The 26,946-nt window shown below is 37.3% G+C and overlaps 1 protein-coding gene across 7 annotated transcripts in view; it reads left to right on the forward strand.

The window, feature by feature from the left end:
* Positions 1-22,843, forward strand: part of ARHGEF10 (Rho guanine nucleotide exchange factor 10) — a 109,955-nt gene extending 87,112 nt beyond the window's left edge. For all 7 annotated transcript variants that reach the window (XM_063389330.1, XM_063389328.1, XM_063389331.1 and 4 more), the window contains 4 exons: positions 5,034-5,176; positions 10,954-11,128; positions 16,929-17,051; positions 18,967-22,843. In XM_063389330.1, the coding sequence (XP_063245400.1) occupies positions 5,034-5,176; positions 10,954-11,128; positions 16,929-17,051; positions 18,967-19,481 (956 nt within the window). In that variant the 3' untranslated portion in view covers positions 19,482-22,843. The remainder of the gene's footprint in view (positions 1-5,033; positions 5,177-10,953; positions 11,129-16,928; positions 17,052-18,966) is intronic.
* The last annotated feature ends 4,103 nt before the right edge of the window (positions 22,844-26,946 follow it).

A 26,946-nucleotide genomic window follows, 5' to 3' on the forward strand; every position in this document is an offset into this window, starting at 1 on the left:
GAGCTCTGAAGTTGGTCAGAAGTCTTGATGACCTACCTGTCTGAAGAGGCCTTGTGGCACTACTCAGGTGAGCATTTTCAGGGGATTACTACCAAGGAAAATGATGAAACCTGAAAGGAAGCACAAGGGTAAGGGGAGACAGTTACAGCAGTGAAGGAGTCAGTTCACTGGCAAGGTGCCTTGATGGATTTGGTAAGATGCTCTTGTCCTCTGACAAGTTGAGGAAAGGAAGAATATGTGGAATGTAAAATGCTGATGTTGAAGTTAGAGCTTGAGTGGATCCATGTACTGCTCTAGCTTGTCTGAAGAGTGGATTTCTGGCATGTGATTGCCACTTGACATTGTAGACATTGTGAGAGGTATTGCTGTGAAAAATAAACAGTGGCATTAAGCTGAGAGGAGAGGTATTAAGAAGAGGACTAGAGCAGTGGTACTGAAACAGAGATAAAATACTGTTGTCTTTGCAGTGTCACATAATACTCATTACCAGAAATATGTTGAGATTGCTTTCAGTCTTATGTATTTCATGCTGGGACCTCCAGCACCACCACCTGTATAACTTTAGGAAGAGCTCTGTCAGCTGTTTAGCTTGAAGAATTTGATGCATATGGCAGAAAAAATGAGTATGCATGCAAGTATAGGACATTCCTAGTTCCACATTGTTTAGAAGAGCAGGCCTGAGTGTCTCATCTTATTTTCAAGTGATAAGGAGTGTGCTAAACTTTGACTTCTGTAGGTGCCATTTTACTCCTCCACAGTGCTGGTTTATGTACCATGTGATGGAAAAAATGTTCGTGCTCCACTGCACTAATTAACCAAGAGCTGCTGTTCCCAGGGCTGTGTTGGCAGCTCTGTTGAAACCATCAATAGAGCTGCTAAGCAAGAGAGGAAGCTGTCAACAAAAACGCCTGCTCCGTTCAGCTTGACTGAAAGCATGAAGGAAGGGAAGACTACTCCAAACTTTGAAAAGACTTTCTGAGGAAATAAACTATATGTTAATAGGTTATCTCATATGAAGACCTTTGTCCACCAACTAATTACAATTATTAGAGGTGCTAAATATTTATAAATTAATAATAGGAAGCCTATACTTGTAAATTATTAAAAAATAATATTAATTTCCTTCATTGGATTTTGTGGAAACAAATCACAGAAAGATAAAATGAATATTGGTTTAAAAGTTTTCCTATAAAATGGACATTGTTTTAAAACCTTTCCTATCTGATTAAATTTGAGTGAATAGAAGGATAACTAATTTTTCAAAGTCAAAAATCACAGGACTCATTGAAAACACTAATGGAAATAATGTCCTTTTACATTAAAGTCTTGGAAATATTTTATGAGCATAAGAGACCTTACTTTGATGCAGCTAAGCAGCCTGATATATGCATGACAAGATACTGTTCAACACTGCTGTATAAACTATGGCATGTACCTTCTGGAGAAATATAACTTTAAAAGAGTATTAAAAATAGTAGCATAACTCAGTGACATGACACAGAACTATTAGTATAAAATCTGTCTTCATTTTTTTAAAATACTCACATAATATGCAAATATCAGACATCTTATATGCAACATAAATTTATAACATCTAATTTCCAGAAGCCCCTGGGTTAATTTCTATCTTTGACCCTGTTCTCAGATTTTGTAGACATATGTCTTTCCTGCAAACAGCTGTACCTGCAATTCATAAAATATGCCTTGAGATTCTGTTGGCAAAAAATTTATCTTGGCTTCTATTTCTTGCTTCTTTTCTCTTTTGCCAGGAAAAAAATAAGCTTATTTTAGTCAGTAACTAGCAAAGGATATTATAGCTTCAAACAAAGCTGTTCCTTATCTTTTTTGAAAGTGCTGTGACTAGTTTTAAGTACCTAGATAGTGCCAGTTGTTGAACTTAAGTTGTACTTACAGAAGCATGTCTTGAATCTGCAGGTGTTTACACAAATTAGACAGAGATAATGTTTTTTTTTCCCCTTAGATTTTAGAAGCAATGGACATTGGATCAGACAGATAACATGAAACAGCCAGTGTCAAACATGAAGTCTGTGCAGGCAGGTATTCAACAGGGTCGGCTGAGATCTGGAGAGAGAGGCAGGGAGAGTATTATGTTTTCTTCAGAGTGTGGTTTTGATAGTCTTAAACCACTTGTGAGCTAGACACAGACTTGCTAAGTAATTTTGGAGATGGGTGATAAAATTCTTGGTCAGCAAAATTAAGTGGTGATCGTAGTTTTAGCCAGCAGCCTGTGGTTAAAGGATTTACAGAAGTATGTTGGATTATCAGGCTTAATCCCTTGCCTTGCTTGAGTGGATTTTTACCCATGCTTTCCACTCTCTAGAGATTTCCCTGGCTGCCACAAAATGAGAGGAGAGAGATGCACGGGGCTTAATTTGTCCTCCTGGTTCCATTCCACTTTGTATAATTAATTACTCGTTCACTGAGGCAGGGTCCAGAACACAGCTGACACATCCGTTGAATACTGCACTAATTACTAGACCAGAGAGTGTCCCCCGACCCTTTTTTCCTCTCATCTGTTTCAGATGCTGTCTGATCTGGAAGACAGCAGTGTTTGCAGGAAGAAATAAAAAACCACCAGAGAATAGCCTTATCACATGACTAAGGTCATAGTGTAGAGTGATAGCTTTGGATTTTTCCTGGGCTGATACATCCAGTGGGATTTCAAGAGTTTTTTTCATGAAATTGTGATAACATGAAAGACATGAGGCCTCTATCTCACCGTCTTTGTATGTCCAGTCCTATGGAACTCTTAAACTGGATTGTCAAGTACTGTGTTGACACACACACCAATAGAATATGGTTTTGTGAGAATTGAGGTTTTTTAGATATTCATGACTCAAGTGGTATTTATAACATTGATCAAAATTATTAATAAGGCTTAATGCTTAGTCATCTGAGGAGTTACTTGGAACTTCAGGGCATAAGGGTCCAGATTTATAAAAAAAAAGAAACACATTAGATGTTTGAAATTTAATTTAAGCAAAATGTGAATGAGTCCACATTTGAGATCCTGTAAATCCTTATTTTCTGTTGTTTCAGTATCAGCTAGGCTTTATTTATAAATTAATATATAGCTTGAATTTATTTAAGAGAAACAGTTGTCAAGTTCCATGAACTTTTATTTTATATTAATGTTTTTTTCAGTGTGAAAATATTACTAGAAAAGACAGCTTTTTGTTCAGCATATCTGCTCCTTGCCCAAGCTCACAGTCCTTATCCTTCAGAAAAGACAGGAAGAATTTACCAGAATTATGCTGGGTTTATCCCTAAGAATGGTGCTGCCTACAGATTGTTGTTAAACTTCTGCAGTCAGCATCCCTTGCACAATGAAAGTTGTGACACACACGTCTGCAGCTTCACTCTCTGAAGGCTTTGCTCTGCCTACAGTGGCTACAGCAATCGTAGGGTATGGGCAGCCTCCAGTTTAGAGTTTAATTTGTGGGCAATGTGGTTCCTAAAGAATGGAAACTTTTCCAGAAGTTTGTTTATTACTAATAGTACATATGAGTCATAGAGAACACAGAGTGACTCTGACATTGCTGGGAGAGTTTGCACACTAATAACTGGAAGCGCTCTTCTCAGTTCAAACTAAAATAATGAAAATTATTTTGACAGCCTGAAACTAAATGTCACTTCTACAGAGATGCTTTCAGAAGAGAGCTGCATCCTGAGAATGACTCAGCAAAGGTTGTATCACACAGATGACAGAAATTTTGAGAAGTGCTCCAGAACTGAGGCTTCTTATTATTGTTGTTGCTAATGTTATTGGAGAAGCAGGAAATTTTGTACCCCCGTTCCCTAAGCAAATAATAGAAGATGCACTTGTTTTCAGGAGGGAAAAGAGAAAAAGAACTTAAGTGCTTGCCTAAAGATGTGTTTACTTTGGTCTCATCAATCAAAATTTAAGTGGTTCCTGAGTTGAAACCAGTGTTAGAAAAGTAGACAACTTTTCTGCAGCTTGTGCAGGAAGAAGGCTTTTCAATGAAGAAATGGTGCTTTTTTGAAATACTTTATCTCAGTTTAAAACCCAGTTACTTTTAACAAATTTTTGTATTATTAATAAATCATAATGTATAGAAATGTCATCTTCGATATTATATTCAGTGAGCACTTACAATATATAAACAAATATGAAAACATTAAAATTATTGTTGACATACTTAGTATGTCAATTTGTATGCATAAAAGATAAAGCTACAACTGTTTCAAGAAGCTCATATTGCTGGTTCTTAAATTTGGGGATAAATAATCTGCTAGTCCTTGTTTCAAAGAGATGGCAATTGAGAGTGACCATAGCAGTAGGTGGAAGCATGCAGTTCTTGCCAGAATCTCTCTGACTAACTGGTTGTTTAATTTAGATCTGCTAGATGCAGTCCAAAGAAAACTGTGGTTTTATAATTAGTGGGAAAAAAGTTTAAAAAAAAAAAAAGTAAAAAATGTGAAGATGTGGCACAAGACCAAGTTGTAATTTCTTCTCTTTTTTTTTTGTTTTAATTTCTATCTTAAATGAAGCATCTAGTAGCAGGAAGGTCCATTCCAAATGCTCTTAGACAGTGATCTGCACTCATTAGAGCCTACAGTAAAAATTCCTGACTACTTTGCACATGAAAGATGATTCTGTCCTAGTTAGAAATTGATTCATCTTGAAATGAGTTGGTGGTAAGCTCCTTCTGAGTTGAAGACAGTTGTGTCAGCCATGGGTTTCTGACTGTATTTCCTCTGGAAAGGAAAGCAGTTGTGTCAGAAACAGCAATGTGGTATTCCTGAGTTATCATTTAATCTAGATAAAATATGCTGTGTTGACAGATATATGAGTATTAGGTTTGGATTTTCCCCTTAGTGTTGTTTTATCCTTACAAATTTACCTTGGAAGCTAAAAGTAACCATACACAAGTCACAGTGTAACTTGAAGTGGCAACTTGCAGAAATTCAAGCAGTAGACTTTTCAGAACTGTTTTAAAGCAAAGATCACCATTTGGTTGTGTATAACCTCTCTTCTTTTTTTATTGAAGATGGGACATGGAACACGGAACCTCAGAAGATAGTTAAACTGGGGGTTCTGCCTGTTAGAAGTCTGCTTGTGATTGAGGAGACCATTTGGGCTGCATGTGGTGGACAAATTTTTATAATCAGCACCGTGACGCATTCCGTAGAGGTAAACGCTTTTAAAAGCATTGCTCACCTATTGTGCTTCAGGGTACAAATGATGAAATTTTAAAGATGAAAATCTGTTTAAGAAGCATCGTGATTGAGGAAGCTTTTTATTGAATGTGCTCTCAATTCTTTTAAATCTCACTCCCTTAGTTCATAATTCTGCTGATGTCTCATGAGACCTTGCTCCCTTTTACCCACTGGTTTCCATAAGGTGCTCAGAAGTGATAGATTCCAAGGCAAGAGATTTTCTTAAAAATGAAATCTGAGTAAGGATGCACAGAAGTGGGTGCATATAGGAATTTCACGTTAATTACAGCAGAAAATTTAACCAAGAGATTGTCTCTATTTAGTTAGATGTTACTTGTACTTTGTAATAATTTCATAATATGTTTTTCAGAGTTTTGCTTCTCTGTGGCCTACAAAAGCTTTATTTGCATAAGAGCAGTTTCTCATGAATAGTCACACAAAAGCCAGCTTTTTTAGAATGAGAGAAGAGTGTTAAGGGTTCAAACTCATATTTGTGACTACATTTTCCAGAAAATGTAAAACCCTTATTTCTGTCAAAATTAGAGCTTTCACCAAAAGAATTTTTTTTAGTCCAAAGTTAAGAGTTGATGAACATTAGGAGTTCAACCTCTCCTTCAACCTACACAGAGTGTCACTGAATTGCATGATGTTTACAGCCATGAAGTTTTTTCAAACAGGAGTCATGATGAGCTCACAGCCTCCAGAATTCTTTGTGTGCTTTGTTGCTGTTGTGTTTTTTTTTCTTTGATGATCGTGTTTTCTCCCAACAATTGTCTGTTTGGTACAATTGATTCTGTGAGTCACTGTCATGGGTTTGCAGGGAAATAGCTAACATCCTAATTTCCTCTGTCTTTTTCTGTGTTTTCTGAGAGATTTGTTTCATCTAATAAGATGCTTGGATCATATATTCTCCTACTTTGCTTTTCTTTAAGGCTTGTTTTGTTGGTAGTTTGAATGGTACAGTTGGGGAAAGATTTTGGATGAGTGATTTGGATAAGTGCTTGAAATGGACTTTACTTAGTTTCACAGCCTCTGGGACACATGGTTGCTGTTCTACAGACTTTGGTAAAATCTCTCAGATGCTCACTACGAAAACAGTAAGAAATCCCAGCCAGGTTGCTCCTGTGTGAGACTGAATATGTACCGCCAGATCTCGGTAAATAAGTTTGTCAATTCTGGCCTAATTCTGTAACAAAGCTCTCCCTAAATCAGGTGTTACAGCTGCAGTTTGGACTATGCTGGGCTGTTTTGGCAGAGGAGAGGAAACCCAGAGTTAAACAAGCTTTGAGGATTAGAGAATGTTAAGCTTACTCTGTCATAATACAGTAAAATGTCATGGACTGCAGTGTTGAAACCAGAAGTTTGGAGACATAAAATAAGAAGTACTCTACCAATAGCTCTCAGGCATGGCAGTTTCATTTTTCAGCTGTTACTACAGATTTTCCTGCAAAAGCATCACAGGAGGTTTCTTGTCATGTCTCAACTAAGCCATCTGTTGTATTCAGACCTCAGGTTGTTATAGCTTCATTGTACTCACAATAAGTGCTGCAGGAAGCAACATTAAGAAATGGTGTGTATGGGTTGAATAATGTTTTTTCAATATAAATAATTTTGTTCATGAACAAGATGATTTTCTGTATGTCTGGCTGAGGGTCATCATTTTATTTCACACAAATACCCATGGCATAGTATGTCATCTTCCTCCTAGAATTGAATGAGCAATGATTTTCTGTTGCTTTTTTATGGGTATTAAGACATACTGAGCTTTTTCTCTTCACCTCACCAGACTAAACAGATCACTAATGTTTTCAGTCTTGCTGCCTACTTAGTGACCTGGCTTGCTTTGATAACCTCTAGGTTTATGTTTCTAAAAGTGATCTGCTATGTTGTTCTTACCATATTCACTGGCAATATTGTTTCAATGTTATATTATGCATGAGGCAATTTAAACTCTGTCTATATCAAGCATTTTAACATCTCAGCTGCCTCTTCCTTATTGTAAAGAGCAGAAGCTTTGATGTATGAGGGGAAGCAGCAAGGAAATGTTTATCCTTCCTCTGCTCTCTCTTGTTGAGAATTAGTAGTAAGGATTTGAGTTAAGATCTTTTGCATAAACATAATATTCTCTCTATCAGCAAGAATCTAAGTGTTGCACAGGGCTCATCTGTTGCTCTTCCCTTTTTACTGAACACCTTCATATCTCCATATACTTAATGTGGAGATACTCCATTTATACTGCTGCACAGTTCATTGGTACTGTCATGCATACATACTGTGTGCTCTGCATCGTGTACATTATCTGTAAAGGCATCTGACAAGATTTTAAGGCCATATTTGTGCAAGCTCACATATATTCAAGACTATTTTGTTAACTTGTCCTTGTGAGGCATTCTTTGCTTCACAGTTACCTCATATTTAACTGTCTGTGCATTTGCTAAGTGCAAAGTATGTTACCCTTAAAGACAATCTCATTCCATGCCTCCTTGCTGTGCCAGGATTTTTATTTAAGATATTTTTTTAATAATTTTTTAGTAAATGGGCAGATTTGGTATTGTTTTTATTGGGTTTGGATATTACTCATATCTGCTTTTCCCCCCTCTGATATGGGTAAGACTCTCAATTCACTTGTTCTAGTGATATATTACTGTAATAGAATGTTGTAGGTAATGTCTTTTATTGGCAGAATGCCCCAAACTGGCACAATGCCTCAAGATCCTTGGCAGGCATACATGAGAAATTAATCAATTGCTGTTATATATTAATTACATTCTCTGATCTTCTTTCTGTGAAGAAGAAATTTGTCACTTAGTTTTGACCCTAGATCTGACAGTTGTATTGCTGTTGGGTACAGACCTACAGCTGATAATGGTCTCTGTGCCTGGAGCTCCTTGTAATCTGCAAAGGCAGTTTGTGCTTGTTTCCAAACTTCAAAAAGTGCCAGAATAGTTAATAGAATAAAGGCATTCTATCCTAGTCTGTTCTGTCTTGTTTTTAAAACTTTGCTAACTGTTCGGGAGTTACACTGAAATGTTTAGCTGAGTAAACAAAACAATGGAAATCCCTATACATGAATGTTTCCCAAGTATTGTAACTCTTTGAAGCAGTGAAAGACATTTGTTTGAGGTTGAGAATTATCCTCTTCACCGGGAGCTGGAGAAGTCGTGGTTCATCTCTTGGTGGAACTGTTTGGTTTAAGTGAGCAGTCCCTCAAAAGAGGGGCTCTGCTGTGTCGCACACTGCTGGAACACTGCTTGAGCTGCATTGGGCTGTGGCTTCCACCACCCCTTCTGCAGCTCCTGTGCTGCTGTAGTTAGCATGGGAGAGCCTGAGGGGCAAAAGCTAGGCTTTGAACACAGAGCAATGTAGGTATGGACACTGAAAGAGAAAAAGAAAATGAACTTCAATTCTTTTGATAACAAAAAGAGTAAGACATCTTTGTTCATTTGTATCTGTATTACTTGTTATAAAAAAAAAAAAGAAAAATAGAAATAAAAGGCCATCTCACTGGTTTTCAGATAGACATGTAATTGAAACAGATGTCAAAGCTATCCTTTATGCAAAATTTATGCATAAGAAGGTGCACTTTTGGGGTATGTTCTTGTTTCATGTTAGAAGAGCCTTTCAATGAGAAGAATAGTTCTTTCTACAGGTCTTGTCATTTTTGCAGTATTCAATTTTGCTTCACTGGGTCTGTGTGTTCCAGCAGACAGCTGTACGAATGGCAGGACAGACTTACGTGGGAGTATAATGAGTTGGCTGGTAAAAATGGAATGTGACAAAAATGCATGTGCAAGTTGTTTTCAGTGGCACCAACATAGTTGTCAGCTGTGGTCAGATCACTCCAGAGAAAATTCTTTTGTTACAATCTTCATTTTTCTTCTAATTTAAAAGAGTGCAAGCTGCTGGTCAGGTTTGCTTCAGCAGCCGTGGGTCTATCTCCTAGAAGTTCTCAAAAGCCAATTAATCACCAGTGTAGAGATGTATGAGTCTATAAAGAAAGTAAATATTTTAGAATCTTTTTTGCAATTGAACATGCACGATAAAAAATTCAGCAAATCTAGTCATAAGGACAGTTTCTGACTTTGAAAGATGTTTTTTATGGATAAATTCTTCTGTTGAATTAATTTCATGATTTTCAAATTCTCTATATCATTTGGTAACGAATGAATAGTGGTTACTTGAGGAAAACAGTGAATATAAATGAGCCTGCCAGGGTTCTTACTTTACATTCTCCAGTGTTATTATTCAAAGAATCAAAAGGTAATACAGTAACACTCAAAAGCTGAACCACTGCCTGACAGCTGAAGAGAAAATCCTGTTCATTTACTAAAAACTGAACATTTGAAGAATAATGTTAACAAATGAAAAACACAAAAGATAATTCCCATTCTTTTTAAACAGCAAATTTCTCAGTGAAAATAATAATGTATAGCAGTAATAAAGCATGAAAAGAAAATTAAGTGTTTTCTGAACATAATACCAAAAGTTATGCCTTGTAGAAATCCTAAATTTTTTATTCTTTGTCTCTGATCTTAGCCTGTTAGTTGAATTTTGATGGAAAATTTGGACACTATATCTATAACCCTATTACATTTAGATTTCAATGAAAAAAAAATGTAACTCTTAATTACAATGCCTGGAAAATTTAAGTATATTTCACAGTGAAGGAGGAAGTACTTCTGCCTTTTTTCTGCAAATGTAGAAAAAGAGTATATAATATGTTAAGTGAATATTAGAGCACTTATTACTTCCATACCCCTCAGTGAAAGATTTTTATCCAAGGAACAGTTTGTCATTTATTTAGCTAAGTAAGTTCTGATAATAGCTGGCACAACAATAAAAGGCTGTGTTCAACTTCAGAGACAGTCTTCTTACAAGACAAAACTGGAGTGGAAAAAATCCCTCCTTCTTGTTAATGATTAAGAAAAATGATTAAGAAACTTTGCTACAGCTTTATTTCACATCTTAGTAGAGACATACAGAGAGAGGTTTCTGCCTTCCTGGAGCCGGGTTGTAGCTGGCATTAGATCAAGGAAAAAGGTCTATCTTCAAAGTGTTGTGTTACTTACATTTAGAAAAGAGGATTTTGGCTTTTATAATTAGAAGCAGCAATTATTTGAAGGACAGGAAAACAAAATAGCTAATACTTGTGAAATTCAGAAGCATCAAGAACCAAACCACAACATTAAGGCTCACATTGTCATGTGTGTAATTGAGCAAATAATTGTGTGTTTATATTCCTAAACACCCTACTTCCTAAATATGACTTTTTATTACATTCTATTTTTCTTGTCCTGAAAAGACCCCCCCTGGCAGAACAAAAGAAAAGTATTTTTTATTGTTGAACTAGAAGTTCTGCTGTAGATAAAAGTACAGCTGCAGTAGTTTTCCCAAAGGAGTATAAATAAAGAAATACAAAATCCTTTTAAGTCTGAACTGTTGGGGCTTGCTAGCTCCTATCATGCAGTATTTTTAAAAAACCAGAAAATCTGAGTTACTCTGTCATTAGATGGAACATTGGCTCAAGAACTGAGAATCCTTCCATACTAATGATAATATGTTTCCAAAAAAAGTCACAGGCAAATTAATACATCATATGTGGCTATCAGAACATATCCTGAGCAAGGCAGAGGATGCTTTATCCTTGTCAAAGAGGATGAAGATACAGTGCCTTCACTGAAAAGCTGGTAAGAAAGGTTGAGTGATATCCTTGACTTGCTTCTCCCCACAGAGCCCTTGTTTTTCTTGCAGAGCCATTTTGAAGCCCATCAGGAGGAAGGGATGGTGATCTCCCACATGGCTGTGGCTGGAGTGGGGGTCTGGATTGCCTTCACATCTGGATCTACTCTTCGACTGTTCCACACGGAGACCCTGAAACACCTCCAGGATGTTAACATTGCCACCCCTGTTCACAATATGTTGCCAGGTAGCTGAGTTGCATTACATGGTAACATTTTTGTTTTGTCACTGTAGCTCTCCAGTGTTGTAGATTAGGCCAGAATCAGAAGGTTCATCTCAGACTTTGAGTCTGATAAGTGTCTCCTCCCTGTTTGCTTTAGTAAGTCATAGTCCATCTCTTGCCCTGGTGAACAATGTGTGCAGTGAGCTGGTTGAGTAACAGCTCTTCTCCTTAGAGGTCATCAATGGAATTAGATGGATAAGCAGGTGGATTCTTCTGTTTGGTCATATTGTGTGACTGAAACAACTGGACAATGTAATCTGTTATGAAAATGTGTTTACTTTGCAGAGATTAGCATTTGCTTTTGGAACCTTAGAATCAAGTACATGATGGAATCATTTTGCCTAGGATCTAGACCAAGAAACTGCTTGCTTGATTTTAGTTACATCAGTAGATCCAGGGAACTCAGCTGAACCACTCACATGCTGCCATTTCGGAGAGTGTTCTGTGTTTTGCTGATCAGAGCTCTAATTTGTTGAATTAAATGGTTAGTCTTAAATCTAACCTAGGATAAAATTGTAAAAATTAAAGCTCTTTATGTGTTTTAAGACAGAAGCTGTTCAATAGGCAGTTGAAATGGCTTATATCACTTTAGCAAGTGACAAGGACCTCAGCATCAGCAAGCACATCAGGTGAGAGCTGGGGCAGTGCTGGGAGTGGAGACAGAAAAGTGGTATTGGTGTGGCTGAGCATGAGGTATCTGTGAGTGGACAAGCATTCTTTCTGTCTCTCCCTGTTTGTAGACTAGAATAGACCAAGCTTCTGCAGTTTTTATGGGCAGTGTGTGTGCCAGCTTTATTGCTTAGTTTTTCTAGCTGAAGCCAGTTCTTCCCACACAGAGATTATATTTATATTCTCACAGGAGTTAGGTATAAATCTTACATCAAAAATGTTTCACTTTTTCAGTCTCTGTCTTCTTAACGATGTTTTCTTTCAGATGACTTTAGCTTTGCAATAATATCCATTATAAATTGTGTCTGTCTGTCATGTTCTAGACAGGGTTCTTTTTACATGTAGTGTTTGACTGTAGCTCCAGCACTGAACAGCAGCAAATCACCTGCCTTTAAAATAGGATCATTTGATTGAATTCATCAGAATTGTAAAAGGAAATCAAGATCAGTTGTAAAAGGATTAACTTTTAGTATATTCTGCTGTTCATAGTGGGGGTGAAAAGGGAAATAAGACCTCTCTTATATGTATTTTCTGCATTTAAAAATATTCAAAAATTTAGCTTTGTGCTCATTGCCATGGCAATAAAACTGCTGATATACCATTATTTTTGTAAAAACATTTTAGCTAATTATAGCTGCTTGGTGTCATGCTTACCCATTTTAGTTCCTCTTTTTTTTTGCCCCCTCAGTGTCTTCAGAGAAAGCTCACCAGTAAAGGGAAATGGAAGTTTATTCCAGGAGCAGGACATCATTACAGCAAATGTTCAAAGGGAGACTCCTTTCTAAAAATGAACTGAATTTCAATTATTTAGCAGCAGCTCTCAGGCCTTGTTTATATGAACTCAAAAATGCTGCAACAACAAAGCTAAAAGAGAGAGTAGTAGGAGGTTTACATAATAAAGCAGCAGTAAGGACTAAGGCAGCAGTTTCAGAACTAAAAGGAGCTAAAGAATAAATCAAGTTCTGTATAGTATATACTGAGATAAAAAAAAAAGATAAAAAAACCAACAAAGTGAAACTGAATTAAAACATGGTGAAGTAGCTGTGTATTTACAAAATATGTATTTGCCTTCATGGGAGATTTTTACAACATTCAGTTTTAAAGGAAACAGCTCTGTTAGCTTTCTGAAATTCAACAGAGGTTCCTTAATATGCAAAAATAATAGATAAGTAAAAATTCAAGTGGTGTTGAAATGAGAGAAGAAAGTGGTGTAAAAATATTACTAAGAGACTTAAGAAGAGAGATTTAAAAAGACAAGATCTCTGTATAATTTTGAAGAAACTGGGCTTCTTTCCCCAGGATTTTAGTAGTAACAATATGTAATACTGGCACAATAAGCCTCTTGGGCTTAGAGATGTCACCTCTGTCTTGACTTAGAGTAATGTAAAGAGGAATGATGCTTCATTAAGTTAATGATTTTTTTGTTGTTGTTATACAGTACAAGTAAAAGAAAAACTTATTGTCACTATTAGAAATGCTTACTGTGAGTTACAGTACTGTACTTAAAAGATAATTACAGTAACTAAGCAGAGAGTCTCATAACCTTAATAATGAGTTCTCATGGCATTAAATTTCCCCAGTTTTGTTCTTAGGAGAAATCTAAGAACACAGAATAGAGAAATCTATTAAAATTTGAAGACAAATACACACACTTCAGTAGTGCAACATATGTCATTTGTAGAGCAAGTTTATGCTTAAATGTTTGTGATCTGTGGCTGAAGGATAAACAAAGGCAGTTTTTCACCAGCCTTTGTCACAGCTCACACCAAAAAAAATCATATTGTACATGAACAGACCACTTGTTTTTTCATAGTCACAGTCAGTATTTTATTAAAGAACATCCTTAAACATATTTTTGCTCTCAGCTCTAAAAGAATTTGTCCATTTAAAGAGACTACTCTAATTACTGTGACCTTGATACTTCATTTCTCATATGGATGATGACAGGTTACCTGTTTAACAGAGATGATTTCTGCTTAACTTGCTGTTTATATCCATATATCATCTAATGGCATGTGTGTTTCCTGGAAACAGATGTCAAAAGCAAAGCAAAACAGTATCATTTCCTCTCTACGGAAAACCAGCTCTACTCTGAGGCTTTACAGCTTGCTTTATTCCCACCCCTCCAGGTGCCAGCCCATGAAAGGCAGTGCTTTATGATCACTGCTGGGAAATGATAAAAAGAGGAGAAAACTTTAGGTCAGGCCAGCAGATCTGTACAATGGGCTGGTTTTTTACATTGTAAGAGCAGCATGTAAGAGGATATGTAGCAATGCCCTTGCACCCACCTGGGGCTGAATTCAGATCTGTGTGGAGTTATCCAGCTCTGGTGGTTGTTGCAATGGAGACCTGAGAATGGCGAACAAGGAGCAGACCATACGCTTAATTGTTGGCTTCTGTTCTTGTGAAGTCAAGATCTTGGTCAGACTGTTTTACAGGTTTTAACATTTTTTTTCCTCATTGGAAGAGTGTGAGCTAAAAGTTGCTATCTATCAATGAGTACTTTATTTGTTTTGGAATCTATGTTTATCATTTTCACTTATTAACTTGTTAATTTGTCAGCTTATTGCATAATACATTCTGGTGAATTGGACTGACTATTTCTGTCTGAATTTGAAATATATCAAAACAAAAAGCTAGAAAATAACAGATGAATATGGTTTCAAACCTTGGCTAGCAGATAATTTAATATTTTAAGTTACTATTTTTTAATCTCTCCATATATATTTTAATTGTTTGATGTTATTTCAAAGTATCTTCTCAGATGCAGATGTTTCCTGCTTTTCCAAGATTTCACAGCAAGCAGTTTTTGTTTTGACCTCACTGTAGCTATTTCATGCTTTAGGTTGTGCTCCGTGTTTAGGATTCTAACATGCTGGCTGATAATAATATAATCTTGTCTTTTAAATGCTTAAAAAGCATTAATATTCTATTGTTTAAAAATAGGAGCATGTTTCTTCTGCAGGGGATTGAGAGGCAACAGTGCACTTGGAGCTTTTGATAATATTAAAAATTTAAAAATTGTTCTCAAATAGTTGTGTAGTTGGTAAAACAAGCCCAAAGTTAAGCTAACCTTAGTTTGCACTTGCTGTGGCCCAAGTGGTAGGAGAGGACTCACGTGCCATAAATAACTTGAGCAAGTCTGAGCTCTAAATCACAGAATTCAAATATTGATTTTTGAATGCTCCAGAACACAGAGGTGTTTGGGCATTACTGTTGGGATTTCTTTGTGCTGAAGGAGTGCCTTTGTGTGCTTGGCATTGGAAACTAAATTAATCCCCTTAGTATCTCAAAAAAGCCAAAACAAACTGTAACACCAAACACAAAACACAAGCCCATTGAAAAGGCAAACTTCACAAGATTTGTAATTTGTGTACAACACAGACCATCCTTGCTTATTTAGCTGAGGAGGGATGATGCATCCTACCAGCACAAACACTTGTAGTTCATGGAACTCAACATAGGAGTCTCTGAAGGTCTACACAAGTAGATGGAGCCTTTTGAACTTGCTTGTCCTTGTTACACCTGACCAAGATGACCTAATCATTGTGCCTTTAGGGTGTTTTAGGATGTGCTTTTAGGTAGACAGACCTTGGATTCAAGATCTGACCCTATGTAAGCTTCTTAATACACACCATCGCTGGTGTGTTTATATTTTGGTTTTGTAAAGTTCTGTGAGGAAGGGTTTGGATTGTGGTCTGCCTCCTGTTGTCTAGTAAAGTGCTTTGGGCAACTGTCAAGCTGTTCCTTCCCTGCTTTCCCAGTGAGTCTAAGTCATATATTCTTGGATGTAAATTACCTCAGCTTCAAGGGCAAGACAGAAAATGCATTCATTTGTGAAACACCATAATTAAGATCCTTCTCCAAAGTGTTGAACATGAGGGTTCACTCAAGTCAAATCAAACATGAAATTCAAATTCTCAACCTAGTAATGGAGTGATTCACAGCTTGAAAGCTATGATGAAGATGGAATGACTGCTCTCTTACATGCAGAGTTAATAATAAATCCAAGAAGGTATATGTTTTGAACCTGAAACTCTTCGAGCTTTGAGCAGAGTTTAAATGCTCCTCCCCATAAACTTGGGCAAAAGTTTGGCATCATTTCCATTTTTGAAACTTGTCAAGGCCATTTTGAAAATCCATCTAAATTGAATCAAACATATTTTAGTCAGCATTGCAAGCAAAAATTACTTTGTTTTCATTGGAAAAGTAGAAATCCTGTATATAGTGTTGTAAAAAACCATAGAATCATAGAGTAATTTTGACTGGAACTTACTCCAGAGGCTGTCTTGTTCATCCTTCATGAAGAAGGCCTGATTAGACCTGGTTGTTCAAGGTCTTGCCCAGCCAAATTTTTAATACTTTTGGATAGGATGGAGACCCCACAACCTTTCGAGCAACCCATTGCAGTTTTTGACCACCTTTATGGTGATGCAGCTTTTCCCTGTGTAGATTACAATTTTCCCATGCTCTAAATTTGAGTATGTTGTGTCTTACTGTATCACAGTGCACATGTGGATAGAGTCTGACTGTCTTCCATGCATCCTTCCATCAGGTAGATGCAGACAGCACTTTCTTTAGTATCTCCAGTCTCCTGATCCTCTTGCTTGCTTTCCACTGGACGTCTTCCAATATGCCAATGCCATTCTTGTATGCAGGGACCCAAAGTTAGACAGGTGGACACAGCTCTTCTGATAGAGTTTCACAGATTAAAAGCTAGGAGAAAAAAAGTAATTGTCAACAGGCTTGAGTCTTGAGTGTAGTGTGTTACTGAGTATTGTGAAGTGAAATGTCTTTCAGTTTTATTGTTGGGAATATACAAACATAGCCTATTCAAAGTATGTTTGTATAGATAGTCAGTGTCTACCTTTAGATGCTGTGGTTCAGAGATTTAGGGCAGAATGTTTCAGAAGTTCAATAATATTTAAATTGTCATGTGTGTAAAGTGTTATTCCATAATCCAGCAAAATACTTGCCTTTGCAATGAGTGCTTTGCTGAATTGCGATGTACAGCTGATTGTGTTTGCCTGAAGTTGCTTTGATCTAGGCAAAGGTCACCACTGTTCAGTAACAGAGCACTTGCTCAACTCCACAGGGCAGCAGCGTGTCTCTGTGACCAGCCTCCTGGTGTGCCACGGGTTACTGCTGGTTGGAACAAACCTGGGTATCATAGTGGCGTTACCAGTGCCACGCTTGCAAGGGATTCCCAAAGTAACTGGTGAGTGGAATTTCTCAAACAGATGGAGTACTGAAGATGTCACTTCTCTTCTGCCAATAACTTCAGTGAACCTGCCAAATTATATGTATTATTTAGACAAAGGAGCTGTGTGATGAAATTATACTTGTTGTTCTTTCCAAGCTTTACAGTATTATCCAGATACTTGTCTAGTTTTGTCTCAGTTGTTTGAGAGGGGACAACTGTTTTTCTTCAAGAGATAGACATTAATCCTGTCAGAGTACAGCCAAATAGCTGGGGATGAGAAGACAATCCAGACAGGTTTTTTTCCAGATTTAGGGAAAGTAGATGCCTTAGGTTCAGAGACACGGATACTGAAAAATGAGCATGTTGTCTAACTAGTTATTGAATAAATTGGTTGAGTTCCCTTTTCCCCCAAACTGGAGACTTGGAATATATGAGAGTATATATTTCATTTTTTTAACAGTGATCAAGGTTTTTGCATTCTGGAGAGTTGTATTTATGAGTTACTTTCATATGACCTCATTTGCAATACAAACACACGAACGCTGCTGTATCACTATACAAATGTTTAAGCTACTAACAGAAACAAGGTTGTAAAAGTGTGTTTAATAGGGTCTTTTCCCCAGTGTGTTGGATTCAGAGTTCTGCTCAAGCTTCTGTGTTGCATAGGGAAGCAGGCAGATTTTGAGGCAAGCTGTTTGCAGCTTCCTCCAGGGGGAAAAAAAAGCTTATGTAACTTCACAAAATGAAAATGAAATCCTCTGTGTTCAGCAAAATACGCAGCAATAATCTGGTGTGACACAGGATAAATGCTTTGTAAAAATCTGGAACCTATCTTAGGTGAAAAGAAATGCAATTACAAGAATATGCATAGTTGCAGAATCAAAAAAATCTCATTCTTCCATTTTCTATTTTTATTATTTTGGTGTATGTAATATATTCTTGCATTTATCTGGGATCAAGATTGTCACATTTCACAGATCTAGCAACATGACATTTAGAGATCTGTTTTTATAGCCGTTGGTAACTGTATTTTGAATTTAAAAACTGTGGCTTTTCCCCATTATGTTTCCAACAGTGATAATTCATATTATATGATTGTAATTTCTGTAAAAGCAGAATTGTGTTTTCTTATAATGTGAAATGCATTTGGGAGTGAGAGATGGATATAGTGATTTGTAAAGGTTTGTGGGCTTTTCCCCTTACTAGCCTAGCTCTTTTTCATATTGCAGCTTACTTGTTAGAATTCAATTTTTTTCTCCCTTTTTTTGCTGTAAGAGGCACATCTACTGATGCTGTTACAGCTTCTCAGTTTGGCCAGGTGCAATTTGTGTTTCATACATTCTAATGATTTGCGCTGTGTAAATCTTCCTTGTGCCACCAAATCCCACCAATTAAATACTCAAAAAAAAAAATTATTCAATCAATTCCTTGTGAGTCTGTAATGGTGACTAGACAACCAGAAGGATGAGTTTTAGTTCCTGTTGTACAGTGTGGATGGGTCTGTTGCAATGAAACAGATGTTCTTATGCTGTTCTGGAGAGGTACAGAGGTAGAACACGATTGATTTGGGGTACACAAAATATGTGGGGATTACTGGAGAAAACTCAGTGTTATGTTTGTGTTGATGCCAGGTAAAAGGTCAGCAGTATTTCTGTGCTCATGCTGTAGTGAGAACAGAGCCCAAAAGAACATCCTCTAAAGTTCATATGCCATTTTTCAGCTGATTTATTGGTCCTAAAACACTTGTAGAACATTATTTTTGTACTTATTTTTTTCTTTAAATAGTGTCCACACAAGGCAAAAGACTGGATGCGTATAATAGGGTTTCACGAGTTATGCTATTCTGAGCAATTTTCATGAACTAATTATGGTAGAACACTGTGGTCTGGGAAATAATGTTCTTTAATTGTGTCTTTTCTTTTGGCTCCAGGAAGAGGAATGGTGTCATACCATGCACACAATAGCCCAGTCAAGTTTCTTGTAACAGCTACATCTATAAACAAGAAGAACAGAAACAAATTGAGGCACAGCCTCCCTCCTGGCTCGGAACCTAAGGACGATGACCAAAAGAACATTCTGCACAGTGAAAGACCAGGCTCTTCCCTTAGTAACACCCAGGACACTGCAGTTTGGCTGGGGGATTCAGCAGGGTCCATTGCACAAAGAAGTGACTTGTCATCATCTTCTGGATCCCTTACTTTGTCTCATGGATCAAGTTCCCTAGAACACAGACCAGAGGACAGTAACATTTATGAGCTTCTGAAGGATCAAAATATCTCATTTAAAAGTAAAAGACAGAAATCTAAGAAAATGAAAGCAAGTTCAGTATTAGTAATTTCTGGTGGCCAAGGACACAGAAGACTGAACAAGAAGACCAAGCAGCAGCGACAAGATGAACTAGTGTCTTCAGTGATGGTCTGGCAAATCCCACTATTAAATATCTAACTGAATCAAACCCAAGATTGTTTTTGCTATTAAAAAAAGAGTGATATCCTTTTGTGGCTAATGCCAGCTTAGGACCCAAGCAGATGGACTTTATACACCTGGGAGCAATTTCAGTAGGCTTGGATCACAGGAATAAGGGTGCAAGACATTCTTCACATACTTAAAACATTCTGCAGTGGTAGAGTATTGGAAAATGTTTAGCTATTGGTGCTGTCTTTGATATTTAGGAAAAAAGGAACTGTTAGGGACTTTTAAATGGTCTCAGTATCTCTTACCTTATTTATACTCACATTTATAAGTGTCCTAATTATGTTCTTATAGCACTTAGGGAAGGCAAGGAAGACATGCCATGTCTCATGCTGGTTTCCGCTGACATAAATCAGTTGCTTCCAAAGTGACATATTGCATGGAACAGTAGATTTTAACAAATTAGAAAATATTTTAAAATAATAAGTAGTCTAATGTGAGCTAATATTAATTTGGCAAGAATTATAATAGTTTAAAACTTCATTCCACAAACCAGAGTTTGATTGGAACAAAACTGGCTAATCTAATTAATCAGTATTTGTTTATTTCAACATAGAACACAGATTTTTTAAAAATACTAAATTCTATTTTAATATTAATATTATTAAAAATATTGCAGTAGAAAAATCACATTAATTTTCTTGGTAGGTGCAATGTATATGGAACTTGTTTTTGTTATACAGAAAGTTGTAAGGATGCGATGACTTCAGGCAAATAGAAAATACCAATAGAGGGCAGCTGTGCATTGTAGTGCTGCTAACACATCCTCTGCAACTCAATATCAAAGCTAAACATGGATTGCAACATTTTAAGGAGGCATACACAACCAGTAAATTCATAATGGAGTTATTAATCAAGTCATTAATTGGGAAGATACATACTAATATAGGAATATCTCTAGGAAATGCAGGTAATCACTGTAAGTCCTACATTAGCTGAGTTGTGCTGTGTCCCCAGGCTAGCATCTATCAAATAATGTCACAGTGCAACAGCGACGGCAGAGATACGGTCATACCTGAGTGGCAGGCGCTTTTTCTCACCCAGGTTCATTAAAGCACACTCCTGTAAATGGCTGTTGGGGAAGTGGCGTGCACAGCTTCATTCCCTCAAATGGGCAAGTTGTCACTTTGGTACTGTTGAAAGGATGAATTCTAAGTAGGGACCTAATCAATGTTTTATTCATGAATTGATGTATTTCCAAAGGAAACTTTGAATTTAGATTGTTGCACTAATCTCTGCACATGTGAAATACAAGACAAAGGCTTCAGCTCCTAGAGACGTTGCCAGAAATAGTGATGAGGCACATCCTTCAGTCAAAATCTGTTTAATGCAGGTAACTTGTTAAATTGAGTCACTGGGAACATTCTTTTCCCTTGTCAGTAGGCTGAAATACAGAGAAAGTAGAATGATTAACTTTTTGTTTTGTTAAGAACTCCAATACTGTCCATCAGTTCAGTAAAATGCCATTTAAGTATATTTTAAGTAGAACGTTTGTCAGATGTATGCATTAACTAGAATCAAGTAAAACTTCTGGCTACTTTAGTACCATTATTATCCCAGTAAGAAGGTGATTTGCCCTGGAATTGTTTCTGCTACTTCTAATTCAAAGTCTTGATTCCACTGCCTGTTTTGTTTCAACTGCCTGGTTTAAATCACTATCAACCATAATAGCAGTGTTTCCCAGCACATGCCATTTCAAGGCAAAGAGTGCAAGAGGTTCAGGTGTTTTGTTTGATATAGCAATAGGGTTGGGGTTTTTAAAATGCTGCTGAAATTTATTGTCTTAATTTTGCAGCAGATTTGTGTACATCTAAAATCTCAGTCTTGTCTGCCTTAGAAAGCAAACTTCTATCAAGGTGACCCCAAAATCAATGTGTAGGCTGACGCAGCACTGGACTAACATCAGGTCTTCCCTGATGCCTGACACCAGTGAGTGGGACAGAGGGAATGCCGGTGAGGGAATGCAGTCTTTGCCTGCAAAGTGGCACCAAAATAGGCATTTCAAAATCAGGTATGCATCCTGATTTCAGAGGCTTTGCCCACTTCCTCCATTGAGCCATAATAGCATGGATTTCAATGAGTCACAAAGGATACTTGTTACAGATGGGATTGTAGGCTTAGGATCTTCATTACTGTTTTGTGCTTTTATTCCATGTTTTTTGCTATGTGTCTTGCAACTTCCGTTGAGTATTATTGGTGTTGGCATAGGCTTAGTGTTGGCTTGAGTCCTGTTAGGGAAAAAAAAAATAGGAAAAAAGCAGAGTGCCTCTAAGCCAGGCAGCTGGCAACATTTTCACAAACTTCTTCTTCTCCCTAACCTGCTACCTAGGTTCCCCTGGCTTGAGAGATCAAGGCCAGTTTCATTTTCTGTACTCTTCCATAGCTATGGCCCTGGGAGCTGCTCTTTGCCCACTGTGTGGAAGTACTACTTTGTGCAGTTTAATGTATGTATACTGAAAAACAAGTTAAAAGATGCTTCTGTGTATAAAGCATATATAATCTAGTATCTCTTGGCTACACTGCAGCAAAAAGACCACAGGTTTTATTTCACATGCTCCTTGGGCATGGTATTCCATGTCCCTGCCTTCAGGACTGGAGAATCACATCTACTTTCTGATGGATCTTGATCACTAGGAGTAGTAAGTAGAGTTCACTATGCACTCAACTGGAAATCCTTGCATGGGGTTATTGCAAGATCCTCTAGCAGTAATTCTTGAGACTTGTAAAGAGACATTTATCCTGTCAGCTGAAATGTAATTTTTTTCAGTTCTATCAATAGAATAATAAAAACAAAGTACAAATCTGCTCTTCTTAAAGTACACTGGAGTTTTCCCAGTGACTTCCATAGGAAAAGAATGGGTCCCTCATTCAATTACCCTATTTTGAAAATACCTATGTATTTATCTTACTAAGATGTAAAGCAAAAGAGAAGCTGTGTGTCTTTAAAAACACAGATTGTCATGAACTAGATTTTAGTAACTAACTGAGCACAAGGTGCAATGTTTCTTTTTGACATGCAACTTACTGGTATTACCTTACTATGAAAACAGGCAGGAACCAAAGTTTCTCTTGCAGCAGGCAAGTAGTCCTTATACCTGATGTAGACTGTGCTGCTCGGAGGTTGAATTTTGCTTTCTGATACTGCTTGTCTAGATTATTAGGAGTTATAAAAATAATAGGAAAAAAGCGGAACAAGTGTAACCACTACAATATATTCTGTATATGTTTTCTAACACATAGTAGTGTCTTTTGTAACATGAGCCATAAAACTTGTGTATTTATGTTCAAAGTATAAATTGAGAAATATGTTGAATAAAAAAATAAGATAAAATTAACTTCAGAAGAATATCTTGGGTTGTCATTTCAACTAGAAGGCTAGAATTTGGGTCATGCGTTTATGAATAATAGATGTGTATTAATGGACTCATGCAGGAGAAAATAGGATATGTGGTTAGGATGACAAAGATTAATTTTTTTTAGTTTTGTATTTCTACAATTTAAATGCCACCAAATGCAGTTTCTGAAAATTATGCAGTCATTTATTATGAGGTTTGATTACTGTATCAATGGACCCAAATACTGTCTAAGCAGAAGAATTTCTGCTATGCTATGTGGAGTAAGCATCAGCACTTGGGCAGCATGCATGCTGCATAAAAATGAGAAGCATTAATTTTGAAAATGAGTATTGCAGAGCAAAGACTTTAAGAGAGGAAATTAATTTTCAGTTGCTAACAGGCTATTCGTTCTAATTAAACTGCCCTAAAGGATACATACATAATCCCATGATTGTGTTTAAATACAGAGACTTGTATTTATCAGACTCGGAAATAGCCTTTTCGAGTGTACCTGTGCTAGAATAAACAAACAAGAGGAGTTACTGAGAATTCTTTGGTAGCTAGGAAAGCCTGCTTTTTGCTCCAGGCTGTATACCACATCTCTTTAATACATAGTTCTGAAAAACATCAAATTATACGAGTGCAGGATACCTGTGCACACTTGGAGACAGATTCTGTCCAAATGGCAATTTACAGTGCATTATTTATGGTGACAATCTGAGGGCTAAAATTGCTTATTGCCTCTTTGAGAGAGGCCTGTATATTGGGAAGGGTTTCCTGAACTGTGGTTCAGTGCTTAAACTTTACTGTTCTCTCTTTTCCTTCCTATTTAATTTTCAAACTGCATATAGACAAATTGGTTTTTGTAAAATGCATTTGCAGGTGTGAAGTATCAGTCATTTGGAAGGTGCAGCTGTAATGGAGGGTTCTGCATGAGTTAGTCTGTATTGCAATGAGTGATACCATGGAGCTGATAACAGTATTTTTAGACTACTTTACATGGCTTCATAGTAATAATACTTCACATAATAATAGTCCTGTTAAGAAGGCAGATTAGTATCTTTAGGTAGGAAGAAAGTAAGTTGAAAAGCTTTTGCCTGACTTGAAGCTATATGACGAGTCTCTAAAAGCACACAGATTAAAGCCATTGGTGCTCTCTAAGCCCATGATTAGTCCTTTAAACAATCTCCTCCTTTCAGGTGTCCTGTACATGTGGTGGTGGAAAATGTCTGTGTGAGTGAACTGGCCAGAACTAGGGTGACAACTGGAGCACTGAGCTGAGATCACAGGCAGTGGTTGGCTGGCTGGGGTTGAGCCTGGCCGGGGCTGCTCCGGTCAGACAGCACTAGCAAAGCCACTTACCTGCTGTAATTCAGGGACTGATTAACTATGTGGATGTAAATTGTGTGGTGCCATTTGCAGGACAGGCTTTCTGCCTCTACTTGATACCGATGCAGCCTTGCATGTATCCATACAACCTTTCTGTGGGATGGTTGTCCAACAGTCTGGAACTTGGGGCCTGTGAGGAGACAGAAATACCTTCTAGCATAGACTTGACATGTACCACACAGGTACCAAGCTAGTATGAAGAGTGCCACTGTTAATCTGGGATGGGATGATTCATCAGCTGCTTGCACCATGCCACAGCTCAAAATTCTGATCTACTTCCTATAGCTTTTAATATTTAGGGGCTTTATCACTGCATGTAGAATCTACGTCCTGTTTCCTCACAAATGCAGCATGCACACTGCCAGATCGATCTGCTATTCAATTTGACAAATCTAGGTCGAGATTTTTCAGAATTAGTTCCTGCTACCTTGTAATTGTGTTTATTTGATTAATAGCATTTTTCTTTAAATACATGCCCAGCTAAAATTGCCAGAAAACACCTTTTTCCTCCTAAAACAAAGAGTCAGCAAAGCAACACTGAGGGAGTTTCAGATGAAAGGACCTGAAAATTTCCTAGCAAATGAAGATTTACTGTGTGACTCCATCTGAAGTGCAACAATGCCGATATATGACCAAAAGCGCTTCAAGTGCTTTGGCCAAGCTCCATAAACCACACTATAAAGCAGTTAGTCTTTCACAGCATGACCTTCAAAGGTGTTCAAAGGGATTTTTTTCCTCCAGCAAAACAGGCCTTGACAGCAGAACTGCGAGTTCTACTGTTGTACATATTGTTATACTCCAGTGATAATCACAGTTATGATTAGTGTGTGTCCCAACATACAAGATAAGCCAGAACACCTAGGATTAAAATGACACCCCTTGGGGGAGATTAAATCATTGTAAGAATTTACTGGAAATACAATTTCAGGAGTATTTTGACATCAAAAGGTTCAGCTGAGCCTCCAGCAGAGTTTTCTCAAAGCACTGAAGTACCTGATTTCCACTGAAACCTTAAATGCCCAAATGCAGATAATGAGTGTGGTTTAAAATTCAAAAAACTTAGCTACAGAGTTACAGAAGTTTCATTTTTCCTTTCTCTTGTTCCACGTTGGGGAGAAACTCTGTGGGTTTCAACTTGAGCATCAGGATCACCTTTAATGTGGGTATAAAAACTGCATTCCCTCACGCCTTCCAAATCAAATTGTTTAAATTGTTTCCTGTGGGCTTTTCTGGTCTGCTCTATCTGTGTGCATTTCAAGTTGCAGAACATGCCTGCCAGACTACACTAACTAAATGCTTTTCAGTGTGCCCTTTCTAAGGAGATTTCTCTTTCTGTAGAGTTGGGTAGCACAGACTGTATGCATTAATGAGGAGGATTACCCCCAAGATTTCTAAGAACAACCACTCTTCTGCAATGCTGCTCAGAGCAGCCTGTGATGCTTTTAATCCTGATCACAAGCGACACCATCAGTTAACTTAAGCTGCATCTGCACTGCTGAACTCCAGAGCCCTTCAGAGGCTACAGACACACCGTGAGGCCCTTCAGGTGGGATCCGTGTGCCAGTCCTTTCCTTGCCTTTCAGGGGAGCAAAGCTGGTTAGAGCCCACACCGATACCTGATAGCATTCCATATGGCATTTGGGGAGAAACACACAGATAATGAGGTGTTTTGCTCACAGGCCACAGTCATAGACACATTTAGCTGAGACAGGCAATGGGAACAATCTGTGGCTGATTATGGCTAGGAAGAAATGACTGGATAAATTCAGCAAAGTAAAGAGCAAGAGTAGGCTTTCTTTTTTTTTTTCTTTTTTTTTTCTTTTTTTTTCTGAATTCTTTTGGGGTTTATTTTTAGCAAATTAGGGTATGAAGTGAACATTTTCTCAATTGTTCATCTAAGTAAATGCTGTGTATTCCCTGTCTTTTAACCTTATCAGATACTTTCAATCTGATTAAAAGCTTCTCCACCTATTCAGAACATTCTTTTGGGTGGCAGAAGTCTGTTAATAAGCTATTTCTTTTTTTATTCTGGTTGCTTTTTCTTAAATTAAAACCAATATTGATTTGTCTCTGGTGCACAGAAGTAAGCAAACCAACACTGAAGAAATCTTTATTATTTGTTTTTCCTTACAATTATAAGGCTCTATCTGCTACAAGCTGATAACCCTCATGGTGCAACCAGCACTCTTCTTCCAGTTCTACTCTCTGGGTGCATTACAGGGATGTATGAAAAATATTACAGGCAGATCAACTTGGCCCTGCATCTGATGTATATACAGCATATATAGGTTTTGTATTCCAAATATATTCTTATATTTGTATTCCAAATACAAATATATTTTAGGCATCTTTTCTCAGCAGAAATACAATAACTATTTTGTCTGTTCCAGCAATAGCATCAAACCAAGCCTTGAGGCTGTTGTATTACAACACCAAGAAGCATTTCACACAGAAATGTTCAGCTGTTAAACACAGGATGAGCAAAAGAAGTCAGGTTTTCTTTTCTCGTTCTGTTTTGGTTTTACATGTTGGCTTCTAGCCATGAAGCAGATCTCAGGGCACTGTAGGGAACACAGACATCAGCTACTACCACTATGTATCTGATACTCCAGTATCTATTCACAGAAGGAATACCGGCAAGTTTCAACTATTACGTATTCCAGAATTTTGATCTGCAACATTTATTTTTTCAATGCGTCCTTGTTCCAATCTAA

This window comes from Prinia subflava, chromosome 2, assembly GCF_021018805.1.
Source record: "Prinia subflava isolate CZ2003 ecotype Zambia chromosome 2, Cam_Psub_1.2, whole genome shotgun sequence".
NCBI lineage: Eukaryota > Metazoa > Chordata > Aves > Passeriformes > Cisticolidae > Prinia > Prinia subflava.